Source organism: Erpetoichthys calabaricus, chromosome 3 (assembly GCF_900747795.2).
Source record: "Erpetoichthys calabaricus chromosome 3, fErpCal1.3, whole genome shotgun sequence".
In the NCBI taxonomy this organism is placed as follows: domain Eukaryota; kingdom Metazoa; phylum Chordata; class Cladistia; order Polypteriformes; family Polypteridae; genus Erpetoichthys; species Erpetoichthys calabaricus.
In genome coordinates, this window is record NC_041396.2 from 180,533,582 (window position 1) to 180,557,986 (window position 24,405).

Below are 24,405 nucleotides of genomic sequence, written 5' to 3' on the forward strand. Positions count from 1 at the left end.
ATGGACTCTGACTTGGCAACTCCAGGACATTAACGTTGTTGTTTTAAAGACATTCCTAAGAAACTTTGGCTTTATGCTTGTGGCTGTTGTCTTGCTGAAAAACAGATCTTCTCCCAAGGCACAGGTTTCTTGCAGACTGCATTGGGTTTTTGTCAAGGACTTCTCTGTATTTTGCTGCATTTGTTACCCTCTTGTCTCACAAGCCTTCCATGGTTCATAGTGAGGATGGTGTGTTTTTGACAATGTGCAGTGTTCAAACATGGCATTTAGTCTGATGGCCCTAAAGCTCAATTTTGTCCTCATTACAACATAGAACCTTCTTCCGCCTGACTTCAGAATCTCCCATGTGCCTTCTGTCGAATTCTAGCAGAGATGTCATGTACGTTTTTCACTCTCCCATAAAGCAGTGACTGGTGAAGCACCCAGGCAACAGATGTTATATGTCTCTCCAGAATCAACCACTGTAGCTTTTACCTCCTTCACAGCTGTTCTCTTGATGGCCTTCCTCACAAGTCTTCTTCTTGTACGGTCACTCCGATATTCTGGACTGCCTATTCTAGGCAGAATAACAGCTGTGTCATACTCTTTCAGTTTCTTAATGGCTGACTGAACTGGACTTGAAGGGTGTTCAGTAACCTGGATCTTTTCTTGTCTTCATCCACTGACTTGTGCTTTTCAATCACCTTTTCACAGAGTTGCCTGGAGTGTGCTTTTGTCTTCATTGTGTAGATCAGGTCACCATACTCGCTCACCAAAAGCTGGACCATCCAGATACAGGGGCATGTATACTACAGCCATTTCAACCCCCTTAACTATGGACAAGTGGTCTCCATTGAAATAATTCTATGATTTCTAAAACCAATTGGCTGTACCACTGAAGATGTGGATGTGTCATATTAAAGGCCATGAAAAATTATGCAGTTCATTATTTTGTGTTTTATGTTTGTAATTAATTTAAATCACTTTGCAGAGATCTCTTTTCTGCTAAGGCAAAAGGCAAAATAAATCCACTGTGATTTGATGTTGCATAATAACATACACTGCATTACTTGTACATACACTGGTTGACAACGTTAGACTTTGCAATGATTAATGTTATAACTAATTGCAACAGTGCATTGAAATATGCTCAGATGTGTACTGATGTTTTGTAGAGACAAAATGTGCATAGTGTAAACTTATTTTTCTGACAGAATTAACTTTATAACATTCAAGCAAATGGCAAAAACTATCAGATTTTTTCTTAACATATTACCTCCATGAAGGTGATTAAGACTTAAAATTAAAAGAAAGCTGAGGAAGTTGAAATAAAAGAATGTTTTGTGCTTTGTTATACTTAACTGTAAGAAATATACTGTACTTACTATATATATTTCTGTACTTTATATGTGTGACTATTCAAGTTAAGAGTGAGACAACAAATAACATTCATTTACTGGTTTTTGTTTTACACGTCAGCCCATTAAAGTTCCTGAACAAGTTACAGGAAACATTACAAATAATACACAATGTATAATGTACTACTGGTCAAATTATAAGTCAAGTAAATAGAAATCTGTGCAACATAAGAATTAACTATGGTTCTAAAATGTTTATTATTAGTGGGCAAAAATATGGATGGTAAGGAAATATAAAGAAAAATATGTTTGTTTTGGCACATTTGAGAGGAATGAAGGAATGTAGACAGATATTTTTGTCATATCATTTGGCACAGTTTTGCATAAACATGTAAATTCAAGTATTACATGAGAAAACACACATATGGCTAAATAAACTGAAGAATAAGCTCCTATCTAAATTCAAATTATGAAAAACAGCATCGTTACACTCTGCTCCAAATATTCTGCTGTTCACCATGGCTCAGGCAAGTGTTGTGTGCAGTAGTAGTTCACAGTTTTCTTACCCATATTGAGAATATCAGCCAATTTGTCATTTAAAAAAATGTATTATTAACAAGCATCAGAAATTAGCAATTATTTTGATTTATAGTATATAATTCCACATTTCTGTTCTCAGATCTTGCCAGGAACCCTAATAACCCTGACTGTGTCTGCACTTTACAATAACACTTCTTCTTAATCTTAAATATTTTAGGAATTAGTATGTTGCTGTTTTTCTAGAAATATGAAGTTTAACAGAAGAAATTGATATGCAAAATATTATGTATTGGGATGATACATAGAGAGGAAAATGTTCACATTTTACATGTAGATATTTAACAATCAAGCATTAAAAAATTTCAAAATGTAAAACAGAATAATGTAAAGCTCAATAAATTCTGAAAATGACTCAAACATCTGGCAAAGTTGTACAGCATTACCCATCAATAATGTGCAGACACTTTTGTTTTTTCTAACAGTGGTGGTTTGCTGGTTTACAGCTGCTAATCGTTTATTCCTTCTGGCGGCTCTTCATAAGAGATATAGGGGCTTTTGGGTAATATCCAACGGTTCTTGGTTTGTGTGACGAAAACCTCTGGAATTTGAAATCCAATGGAAGTTCTGAAAAAAACAGTAAAATAGTTAACTGGTGTAGTCAAAGGGAATGGGACAAGGGTTGGTGAAATAAAAACAGCACTCCAATGAGATGCAATATCAAGAGTAACCTGCAGTAAGACACACAAAGTAGCTGCGTTCATTTATGGTGGGTTTTTAGTGGGCATGACAGGTTAGTGGTGCAGCTGGTATCACTGTTGTCTCATAGTTGTTGGGTCAGGTGAGGGTCGCAGAGGCAGAAGGCCAAGCAGGTCAAATCAAACTTCCCTGTCTTTAGCTACAGATTCCAGCTCTTCCTGTGGAATTCCCAGGCATTCCAGCTCCAAAATTATTTCAAGCACAACTGGTATCTACTTACTGAATATTTGGAGAGAATTAATACAATGTGATACAGTATTACCAATAGTTTTTCTGTATTGTCTTCTCACTCATACGACAATGTGTGTGTGTTGCTTTCACAGTTTCTCTTACACAGACTACTCAGGGGAGTTGAATATGAAGAGTTTTATCCAGAGTAGGACGCCATGCAGTAATCAAACAGCTGGACTGATTCATTTTTAAGTATATTTTTCCAGGCTCCAAAAATAAAATATGTCCCTAAGCCATCACTATACTATTGTGACGTTCACACTTCCTTACCATATTTACAAAGGGTTTTTTCTAGGGTTGCCAATTTCTTCCCAATATCTAAAACTCCAGGGGCCTCATGTATAAATGGTGTGTATGCAGAGAAATGTTGCGTACAAACGTTTCCACGCTCAAATTGCGATGTATAAAACCTAAACTTGGCGTAAAGCCACGCACATTTCCACGGTACCTCATACCTTGGCGTACGCAATTTCTCCGCTCGGTTTTGCAGACTGGTGGCACCCAGCGTCAAAGCAGTGCTACTGTTCCTGTGTGGTCACCCTTTCTTTCTTAGACCCACATTCCTGATGCGGCTTTATAAATACACTGAAATTAACTGCATATTGTTTATTGGTGTAATGCATCTGATTGTAATTAACCTGCAGCAATATAATGGTCCAGGGAATAGCCATAGTATTCCAAATACCATAACTGCTTTAGCGTTGTTACTCTCACTGCATCTTCTTCTTCTTTCAGCTGCTCCCGTTAGGTGTTGCCACAGCAGATCATCTTTTTCCATATTACTCTCACTGCACCACTTGGAGTATTTATATCACTGTATCTGAGTGGGGAATCACAGCAGCAGCAGCTAATTGGAAAGAGAATTATCGGTATACAGCATGAAGCAGACGCTGCCTCAGCCACGGCAAAACGTTTCAGAGACTTTCCTGTACAGACTTCGCGGTTTAGAAAAAGTTTCATCCCAAGAACTATAAACGCACTCAATCAGTCCATCAAGTGCTCCTTGTAGAACTGTTTGTACTTATAAATACAATTACCTCACTGTAAACTTGCACTACAGTTATAATATTGCACAACCTGCGCCACTTTATAAAGCGTGTATTTACATATGATGACGATATCATTTTTAAGATGAAATGCAGCAAAATATGTTGATTATATTATACAGATAAAACTTTAACTTCATTTAAATAATCTGTATTGTTAATAATTAAACATGTGAGGACACGGTGCCGCAGCGCTAGCTAGTTCACGGATAGCTCCTGCCTCGCGCTGTATTCATATTGGTGCTGACGCGACACTGGAAGGATAGACGGATAGAATAATTAAACATGTACTACGAAGATATTTCAATGTTCCTTAAAAGTTTTGAAGAATCGGAGTTCTAAGCTTACAAATGGCTTCACGTCTATTACAGAGCTGATTGTGTGGCGATTGGGTATTTGGAGAAAAAAAAGTAAGGACAGGAATTGGAGGTTAGTACGTTTGAAAGAGACAGTACTTCTGTAATAAATTATTTCATTGAAGGTCGCGCATGGCGCAGCAAGCCTCTTGCGTGAGATATGAACAAGCACTGCACCACTGTGTTCCCATGTTTAATAACATGCTTTCATTCCTATCATCATGAAAAAGATATCACGTATACATCTCAGTATTTTAATTATTCTGAGAGATGTAATATCATGAATGTAATGGATTATGTGTCCTGTCAGAGAAAGAGAAAGCCCGTTTAAGAAGTAGGTAGTGATTCACACACAGAGCACATAGAAGATCAAATAAAGAACAAAGCATTTAACGTGTACTATAGTTACAATGGGATTTGAGAAACTAGTAAATTAAACAATTTTAAGATGAAGTTTATGATGTTCTACTTTAATGGCAAAATAAACTACGTGATTAAAGTGTAAATTTCGAGATTAAAGTTGACATTTCATGCTTTTTTCCCACTGTATGCCTATTTTTTTTTTGTCTACAGTGATCCCTCGCTATATCGCGCTTCGCCTTTCGCGGCTTCACTCCATCGCGGATTTTATATGTAAGCATATTTAAATATATATCGCGGATTTTTCGCTGCTTCGCGGGTTTCTGCGGACAATAGGTCTTTTAATTTCTGGTACATGCTTCCTCAGTTGGTTTGCCCAGTTGATTTCATACAAGGGACGCTATTGGCAGATGGCTGAGAAGCTATCCAGCTTACTTTCTCTCTCTCTCTCTCTCTCTCTCTCTCTTGCGCTGACGTAGGGGGGTGTGAGCAGGGGGGCTGTGTGCAGCTGCTTCCTGAAGGACAGGCTGCACGGAGCTTCGCATACTTAAAAGCTCAAAGGGCACGTATTGATTTTTTTCTCTGTCTCTCGCTATCTCTCTCTCTCTCTCTCTCTCTCTCTCTCTCTTCCTGCTCCTGACAGAGGGGGTGTGAGCTGCTGCCTTCAACAGCTTTGTACCGGCGGTGCTTCGCATACTTAAAAGCCAAAAAGCCGTATTGATTTTTTTTTTGACTGCTTGCTTTGCACTCCTTTGAAAAGGAAGATATGTTTGCATTCTTTTAATTGTGAGACAGAACTGCCATCTCTGTCTTGTCATGGAGCACAGTTTAAACTTTTGAAAAAGAGACAAATGTTTGTTTGCAGTGTTTGAATAACGTTCCTGTCTCTCTACAACCTCCTGTGTTTCTGCGCAAATCTGTGACCCAAGCATGACATTCTAAAAATAACCATATAAACATATGGTTTCTACTTCGCGGATTTTCCTATTTCGCGGGTGGCTCTGGAACGCAACCCCCGCGATGGAGGAGGGATTACTGTATACCCTAATAAGCTTTCATATGACACTCAGACGGTGGGCTATGACTTGCCTTTTCACGGTGCATTTGATATGTGACTTTTCTTTTATTTCGGGCACACGTGCGACTTTGTGAACTTGAGCTTTTAAGTTTCTCCGACACTCTGTCACTCCATCAACTTTCTTTTGTTGATTATATTACTGTTTAAACCAACAAAGAGTACGTTTTTCCTTTGCCTCCACTTGGTATTCGCTGAAATTCTTATATTTTCCCCCGTGCTTTTCCCATTGTCTTTTCATAGAAGGCTATTTATATTGATTTGCATATTCAAAGAGGCGTAATTCTGGGAGGAGTTGGGGCGGGACAGAAGGCGCGTGCACATGCGTTACTTTTCACGCTGATCGGGATTTATGTAGCGGAAGAACGTGGATGTTTGAATACGTACAAATTCCTGCATCTGGATTTTTCTGTGCGTACGCACATTCCTGCTTTTGTGCTTACGCCATGTTATAGTGTGAGTTCTACGCACGCCGTTATACATGAGGCCCCACGTGAGTTGCTTTCTCTAGTAAAAGGTGTAGCTTTCTTTATGTGTGCTCCACATTTGACTGTAAATTATGAGTAATATATTGATATACATACAGCACACATGCAAAGAATATGTTCAGGCAAATCTGTACGAAACTCGGAAGATTTTGAACTGCTACTCAATGGACATGTTACGCATAGGACTTGTACAACATTTTGGACCTGTTGCATCTGTATGCTTTAAAATATCACAAATGTCATTACCCAAGAAACAACTGTAACTGTAACAGTAACAGCCCACTTTTTTGATGACATTCACAGGTCATTGGATGTTATTATTTATAAATCGTTATACATATCCTTTGTATACATGCACAAGCAAGATGGAATGTAAGGATGGTTTCACTCATTCACCATTCTGTCTTTAAAAAATTATTCCCTATTTAGATAGTAATATTAGAACATTAGAACAATCTAGACGAGAACAGGCCATTCAGCCCAACAAAACTGGCCAGTTCTATCCAATTAATTCTTCTAAAAAAAACATCAAGTCTAGTTTTGAAAGTCCCTAAAGTCTTATTCTGTCTGTGATATAGCAGGTCCATGGGAACCAGACAAAAGTAAGGTCAGCTGCACCTGCAGATAGGGCGACTCCCCTGTTGCAGGGCCCATATCGGAGAAGCAGGGGAGTCACCAGCTAAATGGAGAAGGCTCCAGGTTTTTAAAAAAGGGACAGCTTCCAGCCTGTTGATTTTAACCTCATTCTAATGGACTTATTTATTTTGGATTTTTAACCTCCACTTTTATCACTCTGCTTTAATGGATTATTTATTTATTGCAACATTCTGAAGCACTGCACTTTGGACACTGTTTTGGTTTTGTTTGTTTTTGTTTTTAATAAAAGCACTTGTTCACTTTTTACACCATCCCCTTGCTCCCAGTGTCATTTGTTCTCATTGCCAGCTCATCCGGTTACATTACCGACGGTGTTGGGTTTGAGAGGCTTCCAGAAGTAAGGTGGGAGCATGGAGCAGAACCTGCATCGTCATAAATGGTGGCAGCGGTGGGATGAGCTGGCAATGGGGACTGAAGAGCAGGAGACAGAGCAGCAAGAGGGATAGGTGTCAGACATTTTAAAGAACCTACGGGACCCAAGCCGGAGGAGGATATTTTAAAGACTGAACTTTTTAATGGACATTTATTTATTGATTGGTTTTATTGTCATTTTAAAAGTTCTTATTCTTTTACTGTCCTGTTTTACAAGGGGGACTTGGGTTGGTTTTAATGTGGGGTTGGTTTCAGTACTTTTATTGGTTTTAGTGCAGTGTCAGGACCAGGCCGTGGACGTGGGCCACCAGTTGCAATGGCTTGGTAGTGGCGTGGAGCCTTCCTGTGCAACTGGTGACTTAAGGGGGGAGGAGTGTGATATAGTGGGTCTGCGGCTCTAAACGAATGGCCAATTGTTAAATAAATAATTGCCGCACTCGCGGCATAAGGAGGGGGCGTGATAGTGTGGCGCGAGCGGTTCTCAGGTGCATTGTGGGTGTGGGCATTTCCACCCTGAAGTGCACAGAGACAGCTTCCAACCTGTTGACTTTAACCTCATTTTAATGGATTTATTTATTTTGGATTTTTAACCTCCACTTTTATCACCCTGTTTTAATGGATTATTTACTTATTGCAACATTCTGGAGCAATGCACTTTGGACACTGTTTTGGTTTTGTTTGTTTTTGTTTTTAATAAAAGCACTTGTTCACTTTTTACACCATCCCCTTGCTCCCAGTGTCATTTGTTCTCATTGCACAGCTCATCTAGTTACATTACTGACGTTGTTGGGTTTGAGAGGCTCCCAGAAGTAAGGTGGGAGCATGGAGCCGAAACTATACCGTCACACTGCCATACTACTTGGTAGCTTATTCCAAGGGTTTATGGATCGCTGTTTAAAGAAAAAATTCCTAATATGTGTGCAAAATTTACCCTTAACAAGTTTCTAACTGTGTCACCGTGTTCTTGATGAACTCATTTTAAAATAACAGTTGTGATACACAGTACTAACTCCCTTCATAATTTTAAACACTTCAATCATGTCACCTCTTAATCTTCTTTTGCTTAAACTGTAAAGGCTCAGCTCTTTTAATCTTTCCTCATAATTCAACCCCTGTAGCCCTGGAATTAGCCTAGTCGCTCTTCTCTGGACCTTTTCTAGTGCTGCTATGTCCTTTTTGCAGCCTGAAGACCAAAACTGCACATAGTACTCCAGATGAAGCCTCACCAGTGCATTATAAAGCGTGAGCATAACCTACTTGGACTTGTACTCCACACATCATTCTATATAACCTAACATTCTGTTTGCCTTCTTGATGGCCTTCTTAATATCAATGTGATCCAGAATGTCATGATGATAAAATCAAGATTCTGTTCTGGCACCACTGAACACAATGAAGGAAACTCCCTGGACAAGGTGACAGTCCTTCACAGGGCACAAATTCACACTCACATTTGTGGAGGAAAAAATACATACACAATGAACAGGTTCAGCATTTGAATCTAGGTTTCTGGATCCAAAAGGCAGAAACACTAAACACAGTTGAAGAGCTTTCTGATCAGCTGCTGTGCAGCTGTGATACCACAAACAGATGCAATTGATTAAAATACTCTCAGTGGTGCGCTGAGAGTAACAACGCTAAAGTAGCTATGGTATTTGGAATAGTTTGGCCATTCCACACACCATTATTTTGTTACAGAATAATTACAATCATCCATCCATCCATCCATTGTCCAACCCGCTGAATCCGAACACAGGGTCACGGGGGTCTGCTGGAGCCAATCCCAGCCAACACAGGGCACAAGGCAGGAAACAATCCTGGGCAGGGTGCCAACCCACCGCAGTAATTACAATCAAACGTCTTAAATTTGTAAACGACATGCAATTAATTTTGGAGTATTTCATACTGCCCGTGTTATGGATGTGAATCTAAAAAAGAAAGGGAGACCACAGAAACAGTAGCACTGGTTTGGCACTGGGTGCTGCCCATTTGCAAAACAAAGCAGAAATGTGCGTACGCATGTTGTGAGGCTGCAGTGAAAATGTGCATGGCTTTACACAAACTTTACTTTTCATACATCTCGAAGAGAGAGTGGAAATGGGTGTATGAAACATTTTTGTGCATATGCACCTTTTATACATGAGACCCCAGGACTTCTGGAAAATGTTCTCTGCACAAAAGAGTCAGAGTTACTTGGCTACAGTACCAGAAGATATGTCTAGTGAAAACCAAAGACAGTATTTGACCAAACAACCTGATAAAATATGGTGGTGAAATGTTATAGTTTAGGGCTGGGAATCTCACCATCATAGAATCCACTATGAACTCATCAATGTACCAGAGGGTGCTTGAGGACCTTTGTGATGTGAGATCATCAATCACAAAACTGAAGGTCAACAGAAAGTGGACCTTGCAACATGACAGTGAGTCTAATCACACCTCTAAATCCACCAAGGAATGCCTGAAAAGAAAGAGATGTAGGATTATGGTATGGCCAAGTCAAAACCCAAATCTGAACTCTATCAATGTGCTTGTAGGCAATTTGAACTCTTCTGTTGGTTTGTACCAGACAGCATAGCCTTCATTGACCTCTTGCATGAAAGTGTCTTGGCTACTCCACACCGATATAAATACACCGTGAAATGCATTAAAAAACCATTTCTTTCACACCACCTGGAACAGAGGTGTCTGCTGTAGGCTCTCATCACATTTTCACTATCAGTTTATGTCTGAAATATATATTATACAAGTAGGAGAGCAATTCTGGATGGCAAGCCAGCACAACATGCTGAGAATCAGGTTGACTCCATATGCCTATTCTTTATATATTTGGATTGAAAATGCGGCTGTGGTGGACATTATAGGCTAATAAAGAGAGGTATAGTAATTCACCATGTACAAGCATTACCTAATTGGTAACCACCCAAATAATCAGATTGCGATTCAGACTTAAAAAAAAATGTAATACTCCAATCTTCACCCTGTCAAATAAGTGAAACAGTCGCCATGGTGCAATGTCAGAACCTTCGCCTCAGGAGCGGACATCCGAGATTCGATTCCCGTAACAGGATGCAAAAGTGTGTACACCTGACGAGCCCCAATTAGGATGAAACACGTGTTGTGCACTCTTTGTATTGTTTGGCAGATACTTTATCACACACAAACACACAGATATATATATACAGTATACTGTATATATATATATAAATATATAGTATATATATATATATATATATATATATATATATATATATATATATATATATATATATAGCAAAAGCATTCTTTAATTCAACACTAAGGGTAAAGAACCTGACAATGTAAGGTGAATGGTCACTTCTAGATTTTTGATAATGGGAAGAAAAAATATAGTGAGATAGTTTAAGGATAATTTATCCCAGAGATTATTTAGGCAATGTCATGTGTTTGCAGGTACTGAACTGAAGCTTAAAAGAGAATTAATTATTTATTTGAGATAGTGTAGTACATTTCTCATCTTAACTTAAGAAAATTAAATTCCAGCTTTTAAAGGAAGTAAGTATTACTTATGGCAATGCTAAGAAAATTAGTCTTGCTTAAGTATGGGTATGATTGATCATTATAAAATAAAAGATGTTTCGGAAAAATCTGCATCTAGAAGTGATTTATAATTTGGGTGGCAAATGCATCTTCTCCCTGACAAAACATGCCAGGATATTGTTGTTTGAAATGCAACAGTAATTAAATTGAATTCTTATAAATTTATATTCTTCAAAATGCTAAAATTTCAGCTTCACATCAGTTAGCAAAAGAAATGCTTGCCATTGACTCAAACAGTTTAGCACATAAATACAGAGGTCTCTGCTACAGTGCAACTAATTATGCAGTTGTGGGCTATGGTACACACAGTTTAAAATCAAGCCTAACTGTCAAACAACTGAAACGTCGCCACATCAGACACATACATTTTGACTAAACACATGGGAACAGACCACAGAAAAAATGTGCAGCATATGTTGAAATATCTTCTCCATTATTCACTATTTAAGTGTGGTACTGGAGCCTGAGAAAACATATGTCGTACTTCTGAACAACGATTGCCTATTATTTTGCCACTGATTTTTGTTATCAGTTTTATAAGGTGAACAAACAAATTGACCTATAAAAGTAGTCCATTTTTGTTTCAGATCTTTTTTTTTTTGTTTCAGATCTTGTAGACTATAATATTTTTCTCTCAAATATTGTAATTTTCAGGAAATTCAGTAATATGGTTATCCCTTTTAAATTTACAGACCAGGTTGACTCGCTGCACTTTTAAACAAAGCAACAGTAATCAAAGACAGAAATGGAGATTTGCCTCAGTAAAGTACTATTAACATTGGCAATGTAAATAAAGTGATATTTCAAAATACAGAACATTTATATTGCTGTGTTCTTATAAAATTATATTCTTCAAAATGCCAAAATTTCTGCTGCACATTCATTTCCTTTAACTTAAATGTTTACATTTTTAAATGGCCAAACTCTACACACTTATCTGAACTTTTAAATATATACATGGTCTCACGTTGAAACTTCAAATCATATAAAGAGGGTTCCCTGCAGATGCTGGCAAACTTTTTATAGCCACCTTCCATGAAAGCTTGACGAGATTTAGGCAGGACAAACTTGCTTTCTTCTTAAACTCAATTTGGAAAGAGCTTGTAGTAATGCAATGCAACACAATGGAGTTTTAGGAGGAACAAAGAAAGATCACCAAGAAGCTTGGGGAATTCAATAAGCTACCATGATATCCTGATACTGGAAGGAGAAGTCAAATGACTCTCATCTAAACTAACACATCTGGAACAAAGGACACATAGAAACAATATCTGTACCACTGGCATCAAGGAAAATTCAGAAAAGGGAGCCCCACCTACAGTTCTTGGGGAAAAAAACAATGGTCTTTAATTTTTTCTGTTTAATATGACTAAAAAATGTCACAGAATGTATACTCCAAAGGGGAATATTCTTGTTCACGTCTTCTAATAGGTAGGTTTCTTAAGTATGCAGACAGTTTGATAGCTCTTCACATATTCTGAAAATATTCTAATTTACCCTTTGAAGACCAGTGAGTTATTCTTTCCCTGACTTCAGTCCCTTCATAGTTTAAGCATGAACGAATATGATTCCAGTCTTGAAAATGACTCATGCAGCAGGTCAGCAGCCATTACTTCTTTACTCTACATGACTAAAGTTTACTCACAGTTTAAGAAATCTAACATTTGAGGACACCAAAAGAGTAACAAAGGCCATTGGAAATTTTCTATCTACTAGCATTATCCGTTTATAATGGCCATTTCTTTCCTCTTTTGCCCACATGAATATCCACCCATCTCAATTAATTACTGTACTTTAGATTATTATTGCACAGTGCTCTTTGCTGAGTGCAAAATCAAAGTTTTATAACAAGTTCAGAGGTAAATGCAGTTACAAACTTTAAAAAATACTAATTATACCATGAATACCCATATAGACAAAGATTGGTTTAAACACACAGGATAATGAAAAAGCAGATGAAAAAAGCACTTCCAAACTAAACAACATAAATGGAACTTTCTGTAACAGTATGTGTCCATTAACAGTATCACTGAACTATGGCCAGTTGACAAACGGGAACAGTAAAACAAAAACTTCACTTTATAACAAAGTCAAAAGACAAACTCAATCACAGCCCTGGAGCCCTCCTCTTCATTCTACAGCAGAGTCTGCGCTGGGCCATCTAATATGAAAACAGAATCTTTCCACTCTTTTTCCACCCTTTCACGCCTTGATTCCAAAGCATCAAGTAGAGTTTGGCCACTGGAAACCATATGTAACGGGACATTTCTGCACCCTCTGGGCATAGCTTGCGTCATTCTAATACAGTAATCCCTCCTCCATCGTGGGGGTTGCGTTCCAGACCCCCCCGCGAAAGGTGAAAATCCGCAAAGTAGAAACCATATGTTTATATGGTTATTTTTATATTGTCATGCTTGGGTCACAGATTTGCACAGAAACACAGGAAGTTGTAGAGAGACAGGAGCTTTATTCAAACACTGCAAACAAACATTTGTCTCTTTTTCAAAAGTTTAAACTGTGCTCCATGACAAGACAGAGATGACAGTTCTGTCTCACAATTAAAAGAATGTAAACATATCTTCCTCTTCAAAGGAGTGCGCATCAGGAGCAGATAATGTCAGAGAGAGAGAGAAAAGCAAACAAATCAATAGGGCTGTTTGGCTTTTAAGTATGCGAAGCACCGCGGCACAAAGCTGTTGAAGGCGGCAGCTCACACCTCCTCCGTCAGGAGCAGACAAAGAGAGAGAGAGAGAGAGAGAGAGAGAGAGAGCAAAAATCAATACGTGCCCTTTGAGCTTTTAAGTATGCGAAGCACCGTGAAGCATGTCGCTTCAGGAAGCAGCTGCACAGAAGGTAGCAACGTGAAGATAATCTTTCAGCATTTTTAGACGAGTGTCCGTATCGTCTAGGTGTGCGAACAGCCCCCCTGCTCAATCCCCCTACGTCAGGATCAAAGAAAGTCAGCGCAAGAGAGAGAGAGAGAAAGTAAGTTGGGTAGCTTCTCAGCCATCTGCCAATAGCGTCTCTTGTATGAAATCAACTGGGCAAACCAACTGAGGAAGCATGTACCAGAAATTAAAAGACCCATTGTCCGCAGAAATCCGCGAACCAGCAAAAAATCCGCGATATATATTTAAATATGCTTACATATAAAATCCGCGATAGAGTGAAGCCGTGAAAGGCGAAGCGCGATATAGCGAGGGATTACTGTATTGCTTTTTACATATTCATGCTTGGTTTTCAGTGATTCATTCATTTGGACTCCACATACCAAGATGCCTTGTTGTTATGTTACATTTCCTTTCTTTGAGTTCAGAGAAGGAAAGGGGAAGGTTTGGCACTTCCATATTCTAAAGAAAAACAGGGCTTGTTCATAGTTCTTTTTGAGGGTATTTTAGCAAGTACACTGGAGTGAGAGGACTGAACTTATGGTGTACTAATTTTGGGGCTGTGTGTGGGGTTCTTCTGAGAATATAGCCAGAATGGCTGGAGGAATAGCAAGTGTGTGGCTGTGCAGCCGTACCATTTTACCTTTTTCTCTTTTTTTCCCTTTCTTGTTTGCTACACTACTCAACTACATATTATTACATATTTTCTGTTGATTCAATAATAGCTTGATGGTTGTATGCCAGGCGGCACGGTGGCGCAGTGGGTAGCACTGCTGCCTCGCAGTTGGGTGATCTGGGGACCTGGGTTCACTTCCCGGGTCCTCCCTGCGTGGAGTTTGCATGTTCTCCCCGTGTCTGCGTGGGTTTCCTCCGGGCACTCCGGTTTCCTCCCACAGTCCAAAGACATGCAGGTTAGGTGGATTGGCGATTCTAAATTGGCCCTAATGTGTGCTTGGTGTGTGGGTGTGTTTGTGTGTGTCCTGCAGTGGGTTGGCACCCTGCCCAGGATTGTTTCCTGCCTTGTGCCCTGTGTTGGCTGGGATTGGCTCCAGCAGACCCCCGTGACCCTGTGTTCGGATTCAGCGGGTTGGACAATGGATGGATGGATGGGTTGTATGCCATGTCATTTATCATGGATCTAATACCAAAAGATCCAACCACCTTGAATTTCTTTGGCATAATAAGATAAAGCATCTAAACTTTTAAGGGAGAATTAGTCTCCATTTAACGATAAACATTACTGTATTAAAGCTTTAACCTTGAGATTGTTGACCTTCACATTGTTGTGTGGTGAAACTTGCATGTTTCTGTTAACTTGGGTTCACACTCTCAGGGGAGATTCTACTATTCTCTTACAAAATCACTGGAAAAAAATAGATCTGTGTTGCAGTTATGGTCCCACACCCATTCAGTTTTTATACTGGGCATTGCGGACTAATCAAATTCTTTTCTGTAAAGACTCTGAAACTGTTCTAGGCATTAAAGTGAATACTTTTATGATTCCTCTTTTAGACATTCATTACCCTATTACTAAAGTTCTCTGCAAAAGTGCCTCCAATTTAAACTCAATTGACTCCTTGTGTTTAATTAACCTGTATGCTAAATATTGTTAATTTTAGTTCTCTTGGTACTATTTCCAATCTAGACAAGAATTACATTTTCATTTCACAGTCACTCTTTCCTGCTGACATGAATATCAGTATTTCCTCTAATGCTGTAAAAGACCACAGATTTATTCTCTTAACTCTGGTTCTTCTTTTCTCCCTCAGCTTTATCCTTTAGCCCCTCGTGGCACTTTAACTCAATTTTACTCTGAAATGTTCATTTCTGTCAGAAACTCACTGTTCACTTCAAGGAAAATATATCTAAATTCTGGTTCAGCGGACAGTTGTGCCTGTCCGTGGTTAGCTGTTAAAGATGCTATTCACTGTTTGAATATTTCTTATTCTAGCTGCCTGGCACCCACAAAAGAAAACTGTGGAACCTGAAGCACGTCTGCCTTCATTAGAGCATGCATGCCCTGTCATGATTAATTCTCAGAATGAGTTATTAATAATTTTTATCAGGTAAGAATTAAAATCACTGCTTTTACAAAAAAAACCCAAAAAAAAACATGAATTTGAATTCTGAAGCACAAGGGCTAGATGAGATGTATCTGTGGATAAGCCCAGTGGATTACTAACACTCAGGCCTCAGAAGTGAGACTCATTTGCATACATTTTTGCCATTAAAAATAAATTAGGGCTGTCTACTAATAAACCCTATGAGATGAATAAATGCTTTTTTCAACTTTTTCTGAGTCATTCTTTGTAGAAAATTCAAACTCCTAAATTTCTAACAGGTATTTTTTTTAAAGACCCGACTCTTCCTGGTCTAACCGAGGAGGAGGAGGCTTCAGATTTAATTAGTACTGAGGGTCTGTCAGCTTTCTGGGATCAATTATCTAGCCCACATTTTCAGATGCTGAAGTCTGTCATCTCTTCAACCCACATGAATTTATCAATCAATCTGGCATTAATCACTCTACTGCCAAACAATTTAAAGACCCCTTAAACTGTTCATGATGCTGCCCAATTTCCTTGATGACTTCTAATACTAAGCTATTGGCCAATACATAAATGAGTACACCAGAACAAAACAACTTCATTCAAGTACATCATGCAACTGATAACAGCCATTGTCTTCTTTATTCAATTGATGTAGTTCCTATTTTATGCTTACCATCTGCCCTGATCTCTTTAGATGCTGAGAAGACATTTTAGTTGCATCCCTGTTAATTTATATGAGCATTGAATTATCATTTTCTTCTGGGTTCTGCAATTTCTTACTAATTTTCTGTACTATTCTCTGCTGTCTTTTCCGGTTCTTCTGTGGTGGTGATCTCTGTCACCACCAACAACTGATGAAGGTACCATGCTGCCCACTGAGTTTATGGATTGAATAATGGGTGTCCCAGATGTCCACATGATCACCATCATCTTCAATTTCTTCCAAGTGAGGCCAAAAACCTTAAGGACAAATCTATAACATCTACATTAGGTAGAATGCCCAGTGGGGGCTGGGTGGTCTTCTGACCTCTTTGTTTTTTCTGTCATAGTGGCTGTTTGACCAGACCCTTTTCTAATCTTGCTTGTTTATGCTTTATATTAAGTTCCTTTTATCTCATTTTATAAAGCACTTTGAGATACATTGTTTGTATGAAAACTTGTTATATCTCCAACAGATCCTGAGACAGATGGGACTTGGAGCTGAGTTTATAAATATGATTAAAACTCTTCATTTATCCCCTTCTGCAATAATATAGACCAATTCAGTCTTATCTTAAACCCTTCAAACTTACAGAGGAGCTAGACTCACTTGTTGTCTATTCCCTCTTCTTTTCAATCTCTCCCTTGAGTCTTAGGCCACTTTACTCCACAAAGCAGACTTAATTACCACTATAAACAAACATTGCATTCCACAAAAAATGTCTTTATATGTCGATAAGCCACCTTTGTCAATGCTGACCTCTACCTTCTCCAACCCCCACGATATTTTCATTTAAATATCTTGGCACAGAAATTTCTAATTTGGTACAAAATATAATTATCTTCAATTACTGCTGCACCCTTAAAAAACCATACACCCCTTCTCTGCCTGGGCACACACCTCTCTATCTTTCTACTGTTGTTTGGCCATTATTAAAATGCCTGCTACCTTCTCCTGAAAGCGTTTCCCCGTGGCTTCACTCAGCCGGTCTGGGGTAAGCAGTTTAAGAACATGGCAGAGCTCATAAAGCTCCTGGAGGCACAAAGGATGGCCTTACAATCTGAGGGAGCAGAATCATCCCTTAGTCGAACTCAGCCGAAGTACGTCCCAAAACCTAGCACCCCCCCCGTACGCACCGAAACCCCCCCGTAAAACCCAGAGCTTGTGCCAACGTCCCCGGAGTCGTGGGCGCGTGTACTACTTGGAAGCGAGGAGGGATGCAGGTGGAGGGGGAGGAGGGGTTGGTGTGCTCTGACTAACCCACCAGTGTGTGCTGCCGCGTCAATGGTTAAGGATTAAGACCAATATAGTCTGTGTCCATGCAGAAATCTGCTTGTCTGCCACTTGTGTCATCAGTTACGGAGATCGGTACGGAAACTAACTGTGGCCATCCTCCCGAATCCACCACATCTGGTGATACTGGGGCGGGACTGGTCTAAAATTAAAAGCGGTGAGACACATACCACTCCTGGGATTAACTTAGGCCTAGTCTCAAGCTGCCTCCACACCGTGTAACCAGCTGGCGGAGAGAGACAAAGCGGCCTCCCTGAGTGACGTGGCAACTCGGGGTCATCGCAGGCCAATATGTCATCCCCCAGTGCCGAGACGGAACGGAAGGAAACCTCATCCCTTGAGGTTGGTCTGGACCCTCTCTTACTTTTGCAGTTTCAATTTAAAGAAATGCCAGCTTCTTTTAAAAGAGAGCAGTGGAATGATGATTCCCTGAAGTTTGCCAAAAATGCAGTGGTCCTGGTCAATGGCCAGCGCACTAACCAGTCGATGCCACAGGGTCCTCACTCTGTGTTAGAAAACAACCTTCTATATCGCGTAGCAGAGCATGATGGGCAGGAGTGGAGGCAACTGCTAATCCCGCGGACCTTCCGGCAGCAGGTCTGTGAGTTAGCACACACCCACCTCCTAGGTGGCCATTTGAGCACCGGGAAAACCCTAGAGCGGATCAAGTTCCGCTTCTATTGGCTAGGAATCAATGAGGAGGTTCGTCGCTTTTGCACTTCCTGCCCGGAGTGTAAATTGTGACAAATTCCTAGGAAGGACTGTACTCCTCTCGTTCCTATTCCCCTGATTGATGTTCCCTTCCACAGAATTGGGGTCAATTTATTCGGACCCCTAGAGCCCTCAGCCTCGTGGATTATGCTGCCAACTACTCCGAAGCTGTTCCGTTGTGCTCAGCTAATTCTAAAGCCATCGCACGGGAATTGGTAGAGGTCTTTGCGCGTGTCATTATACCTAAGGAAGTCCTGATGGACCAAGGGACGCCCTTCACCTCGGAGACATTCAAGGAGACTGCCAAGTTACTTAAAATAAAGCATCTAAAGACCACGATATATCATCTTCAAACCGACGGTTTGATAGAGAGGTTCAATCAGATCCCAAACAAATGCTTCGTAAGGTGCTCAATGAGGATGGAAGGAACTGGGATCAGCTCCTCCCCCTCATCCTTTTTACCTATCGGGAAGTCCCACAAGCCTCCACGGGGTTCTCCCCTTTTGAATAATTGTATTGGTGACAACCCCGGGGCATATTAGATATTCTAAAAGAAGGATGGGAAGAAGATGCTCTTCCCTCTACAAATATATTGGAGTACATCGCGCAATTATGCAATAGATTTGGTAAAATTCTGCCCCTCCTTAAAAGTCACATGGAAACAGACAGATCCGATATTATGACCGTGGCACATCTCTCAGGGAGTTCCGCCTGGGAGATTGGGTCATGGTCCTAGTATCTACCTCCCATTCTAAGTTACTAGCCCATTGGCTAGGTCCATACGAAGTTAAGGAGAGGAAAGGACTCGTCGACTATTTGGTGAGTCAATCCAATCGTTGGCCGAGGGAGCGGGTTTATCATGGAAATCTGCTCAAACCGTGGAAGGACAGGGATCTCGATCCCTCTTCCGGTCAGCCCCGCTCACTCTTTGCTCAAGCGAGTAGCCTTTAACTGTGGTGTGGAGTTAAGCCACAGACAGCGACAGGAGCTGGAAACAGTTATCCTATCTGTCCCGGAGATAGTAAATGAAAACCCCGGAAGGATCTCTCTGATTGAGCATGACATTGTGACAGAGCCTGGGGAGGTAGTCTGCAGAATGTCTGTATCACCTTTCCGAGGCAAAAAGAGCTGAAGTGGAGCTTGAGATCATGCACATGCTAGAACTGGGAGTGATAGAGGAAAGTCATAGTCTCTGGTCCAGTCCCATTGTCTTGGTCAGTACGCCTAACGGGAGTTTGCAATCACTTCTGTTGTCTTAATCAAGTCTCCCAATTTGATGCTTATCCAATGCCACAAGTGGACGACCTCCTTGAGAGGCTAGGACAAGCTCAGTATTTGACCACACTGGACATGACAAAGGGGTATTGGCAGGTTCCTTTAACGGACTCCGCAAAGGTTAATACCACGTTTAGTACCCCTAGCGGACACTGGCAGTATTGTGTCCTTCCATTTGGGTTACATGGGGCTATGGCAACTTTCCAGCGTCTGGTGGACAAAGTGCTCAGACCCCATAACTCGTATAGTGTTGCCTACCTGGATGACGTGGTCATCTATTCCAGCACATGGACAGAACACCTACAACAGGTAGAAGCGGTATTGTGGACGTTTGGTGAGGCCGGACTTTGGATTAATCTGAAGAAATGTTTCTTTGGATTGAGCGAAGCCAAGTATTTAGGCTAACTGGTGGGTCAGGGTACCATGAAGCCACAGTGCTCCAAAGTAGATGCCATTTTGAAATGGATTTTGAAATGGCCCCGTCCACGAACCAAACGGCAGGTACAAGCCTTTTTCGGGTTAGCGGGGTACTACCGCCGTTTTTTGCCCCGGTTCTTGGAGAGAGCGGCACCCTTGACTGATTTGACAAAGAAGAGGGCTCCAAACATTGTGGTATGGACTGACAAGACAGGCACTGCATTTAGTGACTTGAAGCAGGCCCTTATGTCCGTACCTATTCTGAAAGCACTTAACTTTTCTTTACCTTTCATCCTCCAGGCGGACGCTTCGGACACAGGCCTGGGGCCTGTGCTGAGCCAAAGCATCGACAGTGTGGAACACCCCATCATGTTCCTGAGGCGGAAACTGTTGGACCGGGAGACCAGGTATGCAGCAGTGGAGAGAGAGAGGCTTGGGTGATTAAATGGGCGATTACTCAGCTGAGGTACTACCTGTTGGGCCGGGAATTCACCCTTGTCACGGACCATGCACCTTTACAGTGGATGGCCTGGCCCTGCACAAGGAGTCGAATCCGCGGGTTACCAGGTGGTTTCTTGACCTCTAACCATACAAGTTTTCACTCATTCATTGTCGGGGCACTCTTCACGCCAACGCAGATGCTCTTTCTCAGGCTCACAACCTGTCGGTCAGGGTCGCCCGACCCGACGGGTCCTGGCTGAGGGGGGGGGGGCCTTGTCACACATGTGCGCATGGGAGGCAGGTAAAGGGCTTGAGTAAGGGCAATTCGAATGATACCGGGATATGGCAGAGTGCACTGACGTTTTCTCCCTTTCCTGCAGACCATTCACGGGAGATTCCACCTGGCCCTCGTGACGTCACGTCCGGGTCCGAGCCTATGGAAGAAGACCTTGCCAGCTCCAGCCCTTGTGATGTCACGTCCAGGCTCGAGCCTATGGCTGAAGACCTTCATGAGCCAGACCCCTTTGACCTCACTTCCTGTCTTCCTCTTTAAAAGCCTCCACCTTTTCCCTATTCCTGCAGTTCTGTTTTGGACTCGGTTTTGTGCACAGCAGTGCTATCATTAATCTCGATTTGCAGCCAGGAAACCAAATACATGGGTGGCTGCCCCAAACCTTGCTATGGCTCTTTGTGGCTTTTGTGACACTGTACAATCCAAGGCTGAATGGACTTAATCGTGACATTAGATTGCTCAGAACATTTACTTATATTGTAGAATGTCCAGGAGGGGGTGTGTTGCCAGTTGACCTAGTTCACTAGAACTGTGATTTTTGTCTGACTAAGTTTAAACTCAGCTAGTGCCATTACTACTAGCAATGTTTATTGAAACTAGAGAAAGTAAAATTCTTCCAAAAACATTACACCAAGCATCAATTATTGTCCCTCCAAAAAATAATGCTTTGATACAATGTCCATCACATAGACTAATTTCACTGCTAAATAATAAAGTTAAGATACTGGCAAAGGTTGAAGATAAAAAATAAAGAATGTGCTGCCTTCTGTAATATTACAATAGCAAACCACTTTATTAATGACATATACTGTACTGCAATATGAATACAATGTTTCACAATTATTTAATGTAATATATTTATTTACAATATCTTAATTTCCAGAGGTCTTTCATAAAGCTGAATGTATTTACCATATTGCACAAATTTGGGTTTGGTCCCAGTAATCTGTATTGATTAAATTACTTTATATAAGACCAGAAGCCTTGGTCTGTATTAATAATATGAACTTATATTACTTCTAATTATTACATGCAACCAGGCAAGGGTGTCTACGATCACCAATGCTTTCTGAGACTGCTGAAGAAACACCAGGTATTTTTCTCTTAAAGCACTCACCCAGGTAAAAGGGATCATAGGGGAAGACTTGTACAGAACAGAAAAGGTCACTTTATACTGATGATATGGTGCTGTATAGTACATCTCAGATCCACATGAATCTTTGCCATTTATATAAAACATGCTTGAAGAATTTCATAAGATTTCTGACTTAAAACTTAATTTCAATAAAAGCTTGCTTTTTCCAGTGACTTGACTGGCACATCAGACCAGACTGGATACATTTTTGCTGATTGCATTACAACAATTACAACACATGGGAATAATCATTACAAGGAAATAGAAACATCTCTTTTGGTAGTATAATGAGAAACACCAAAAAAGATGTTAACAGATGGTCCTCCTTTCATCTTACGCTAGCTGGGAAAAACAATACTGTCAAAATGAATATCCTCCCAAAACTCCTATATATCTCTTTCACAGCATCACTACAAACAACAAATTTTTCTTTGATAAATAATGATAAGCTGTAACATCATTTATTTGGAACTCAAAACAGCCAGGTATGAAAAACACAGATCTAAAGCTGATGCTGCCATGGCACCAACTAATTTTCAGTTTGAATACTAGGCAGCAAATATTGATTGTACATTACACAAGCCGACTAATCTGCACCTGCTTGGTTAGCAAATTTAGTGTAGTATGAAAAAGTGAATATAACACTGCTTATGGAGTTATCTTATGGAGTAAGATAACTGTCAAAAATAACTCGGAACTTGAGAATTGTACTCGTAATTTTCAGAAGCAATGGTAATTTTCAGAAGCGAAAGCATATTTTTTAGTAGCGAGCACAATTTTCAGAAGCAAGCATAACTTTCAGAAGTGCATGTGTAATTGACATGTGTTAAATGTAATTTTGACTTAAAATATTACAAGTTATTTTTGACAGTGATCTTACTCCATATAATACCCTATAAAACACTGCTTGCACAAAGACCTGTTTGGCTTAAATGATAGAATCCTATTCTACCTTGTATAACTTGGTGGGAAAGTTCTATATTATATACAAATTGGATTCCCTTCACAAGGCTGTGTTCAGATTTTTTTTTTCAGAACTTGGCAAAAACTCATTAATGGAATGCTAAAGAAAATATACCAGGTCTGTGTTCCGCTTGCTTGCTGTTTTCAACTAGGAAATCGAAGAATAAAGGTAACGTGACAGGAGAACCTGGTCTTATTGGAGTATGTCTTGTATGTTTGTTTAGGTGTGGGTTGTGCTTGTTCTGTTAGATTTGTGCAGCCCTTTCAAATGTAGTTATCTGGGAAGTCCCTGCAGGAGTGCAGCTTTTGAAGTGGCTCTTGGCATTTCGTAAGGTAGTTTGAAGATGTAGCCTTCTTATGGGTAGTGATTCAGGTGTCTTGACAGGAGTGTGGGTCATGAGAGAAGCAACTTCTGGGCATTGCTAACCTATTGACTCTGAAGTAGCCAGCCTTGGCCATCGCTGAGATATTAACGCTGAGGTAGCCAGCTTCGACCATTGCTGTCTGTGAAGGCAATGAGTGATGAGTGAATGTCAAGTAGGTGAGTATTGTGGGGTGTACATGTAAAATTAAGGGTAACAATTTTCAGCATTAACTTGTCCACTAAAGATTAAAGTGCCAGACATGACAAATTTTACATGTTAAAACACATACCTTTATATTTAATGTGTTATTTTTATTTGTTTTATCATGTTGAAATCTATCATAATGTTTTGTTTCCAAATAAATGATTAACAAAATAAGCACCCATATAAATATCTCTTCCAATATAACTTTGTAAGTACTAAATAAAATCAAACAAAAAATAAGTGGATAGTCCACCCTTGATGTTACTTTAATGGGAAGAATTAATAATATCAAAATTAACATCCTCAGTAGGTTGCTCTATCTATTCCAGAGCATTCAAGTGCATAAGAAAATCATGCTTTAAGAAACTGGACTCAATTATAACATCTGGAATCATTATCTGGAATTTGAAATGACCTCGCAATTAGAAGGTAACTCTACAAAGATCTACAGCATAAGATGTCATCGCACTACCTAACTTTGAATTTCACAACTGGGTAGCAAATATACACACAACAAATCTTAGAAATTGGCAGAAATACATGAATTCACACTGGCTGGCTTGCAACAGAAAATAAATCTTGTTCTAAATCTTCCTTGTATGCCTTGCACTCCATTTAATACACACTTTTATCACTTTACCAGCAAATATGGACCCAATGCAGGAAACATTTCAAAGCTGTTATCTGACACTCCTCTACATGATAATCAACTTTTAAAACAGACCTATAAACTTTCTACATCTCACACCCATATCAACCCCAGAGGCCACACTGGTTGATGAATACTCAGGGTGCATTTAAATAATTTATATAAATATTTTAAGGAATTTACCCTTCAAAGATCCTAGGGGAACGGTGGGAAAGGGACCTTTCAAT

General features: G+C 40.1%; 1 protein-coding gene across 1 annotated transcript in view; it reads right to left on the bottom strand.

Moving 5' to 3' along the window:
* Positions 1-486: 486 nt before the first annotated feature.
* The window catches only part of nt5dc1 (5'-nucleotidase domain containing 1), a 369,927-nt gene continuing 346,008 nt past the window's right edge, over positions 487-24,405 (bottom strand). Inside the window, exon 12 of the mRNA XM_028797572.2 lies at positions 487-2,501. Coding sequence (XP_028653405.1) covers positions 2,392-2,501 — 110 coding nt within the window. The 3' untranslated portion in view covers positions 487-2,391. The remainder of the gene's footprint in view (positions 2,502-24,405) is intronic.